The 1,721-nt window shown below is 57.2% G+C and overlaps 1 protein-coding gene across 1 annotated transcript; it reads left to right on the forward strand.

The window, feature by feature from the left end:
- Nucleotides 1-263: 263 nt before the first annotated feature.
- On the forward strand, nucleotides 264-1,708 carry M409DRAFT_31218 (uncharacterized protein; the record flags this gene model as incomplete). Its single annotated transcript, XM_033810221.1, has 2 exons — nucleotides 264-704; nucleotides 837-1,708. Coding segments are annotated over 2 exons (1,313 nt in total), but the record flags the coding sequence as incomplete, so codon positions are not given.
- Between the last annotated feature and the right edge of the window lie 13 nt (nucleotides 1,709-1,721).

Here is a 1,721-nt window from a genome sequence, read left to right on the forward strand (position 1 = left end):
CGGATTGTGAGTCAGCTCGCCGGCGGGTGGCCCGAGCACCTCCGCACCTACTTAAACTCGCCGACCTTCCTTCTCTCTCTTCTCTTCAACAACACACTCACCACCACCCCCCTCTTTCTTGTCTTTGCCGACTGGCAGTTCAGATTCTTTTCTTCAAGCTTTTCAACATCACCCAACACAGCACCATTGACCAGCTTGAAAACAACATCCACCCACCACCATCCCCAACACCTCGAGCCCGCGGGCATACCAACACCCTCATCATGTCGACCCCCCTCGGCAATTCCGGCAACGACAGCAGTCCACCTCGACCTCTCGGCGCCGCCGTCATGCCCACCTCCACCCCCTCTAAGAAGCGAAAGACCAAAGACCACACCCCCAAGACTAGCAAGCGCCACAAGAGTCAGTACGAGCCAGCGAACGTCACCGGCGAGTCAGCTGGAAAGTCTGCAAAGGAGAAGTACAAGAGCGCCCTCCCAGAACTCGAGGCGACACGAGACGCGGCCCGAGAGAAGCTCCGGGAATATAGTAAACTCCTACCTACGATAGGAGAAATAGGCGTCGCGATCGCGGATATGAAGGTCGGCGAAGTCAAGTTCCCTACTGTCGCGGGATACCTCAACCTCCACGAGAACAAGCAGCTCCTGGATGTCTTGAAGGCAGTGACGGGCGATCTCCAGACTCTCTACAAAGCCCACACACAGGTGAGCCTTCATTTCCATTTCAAGATAAACTGAATTGCCGGCCGGCAGTTCAGTTTCGAATCACAAAACTGCCAACTGGCAATTCAGTTTATCTCGAAATCAAGAACAAAGAACACGCTGACGCATCAACAGAGATACGGCCTGGACCAAAATGTCGGTGGCGGCAGAGGTGCCAACCCAGAGCCACAGATGATGCCCAACCAGATCTTCAATTCCATGGCCCAAGGCAGAATCCAAGCCCAGGATCTGACCAGCGACCAACCACCAGACCTCCAGCGATACCCAACCAACAACACGATCCGCATGCACGTCTACCTCCTCCGCTTCGCCCTCGCTGCCATCACGCGCGATCACACCACTGGCTTGGGCGTCTCGAACATCGACCGCATCTTCACAGGACCAGGCGATCCCCAGCAAGACCGCGTATTCTTCGAGGGCGTTCACAACCTCCACGGCGAAGACATCTTTCGGGCACTCATGCTGTGGCAGGCGTACAGACTGAAGCTCTCGAAGTCCACAGTGCAGAGCTTGGACGACATCACCTTCTACGGCATGCCGACTCTCCCCATCTTCGCGACCAAGGAAGTGGGCACCAACACTGCCGCGCAACAGCGTAGGCAGACCAAGGCCTTTCATCGTTTCCTGTCGGAAGGCGGTGTGCGCGCTCTCCCCGGCGACCAACTCATTCGCCAGTGGGCAACCACCGCGAATCAAGGCGCAGAAGAGACCGCCAGCGCCACCAACGTCGCAGCGAGCAAGGATGTCAAGCTGAGCGACGACCTGGACACCTTGACGCCAGAGGGTGTCTACTCCGTCCTCCAGATATGTTCAGCCACCGCCAACTTCATCTACAACGACCCGGGACGTCAAAACAAGAACTTGTTCGACGTCATCGATACCCGCAGCGCCCAACAGAAGGCCGAAGACGACGCCAACAAGGATCTTCAGATGCAGGAGGATGGCACCCGCTTCGTCCCGGCCGTTATCGACACTCGGCCGCCATCGTTCACGGACGAG

This window comes from Zasmidium cellare (genome assembly GCF_010093935.1).
Source record: "Zasmidium cellare ATCC 36951 unplaced genomic scaffold M409scaffold_197, whole genome shotgun sequence".
NCBI classification, from domain to species: domain Eukaryota; kingdom Fungi; phylum Ascomycota; class Dothideomycetes; order Mycosphaerellales; family Mycosphaerellaceae; genus Zasmidium; species Zasmidium cellare.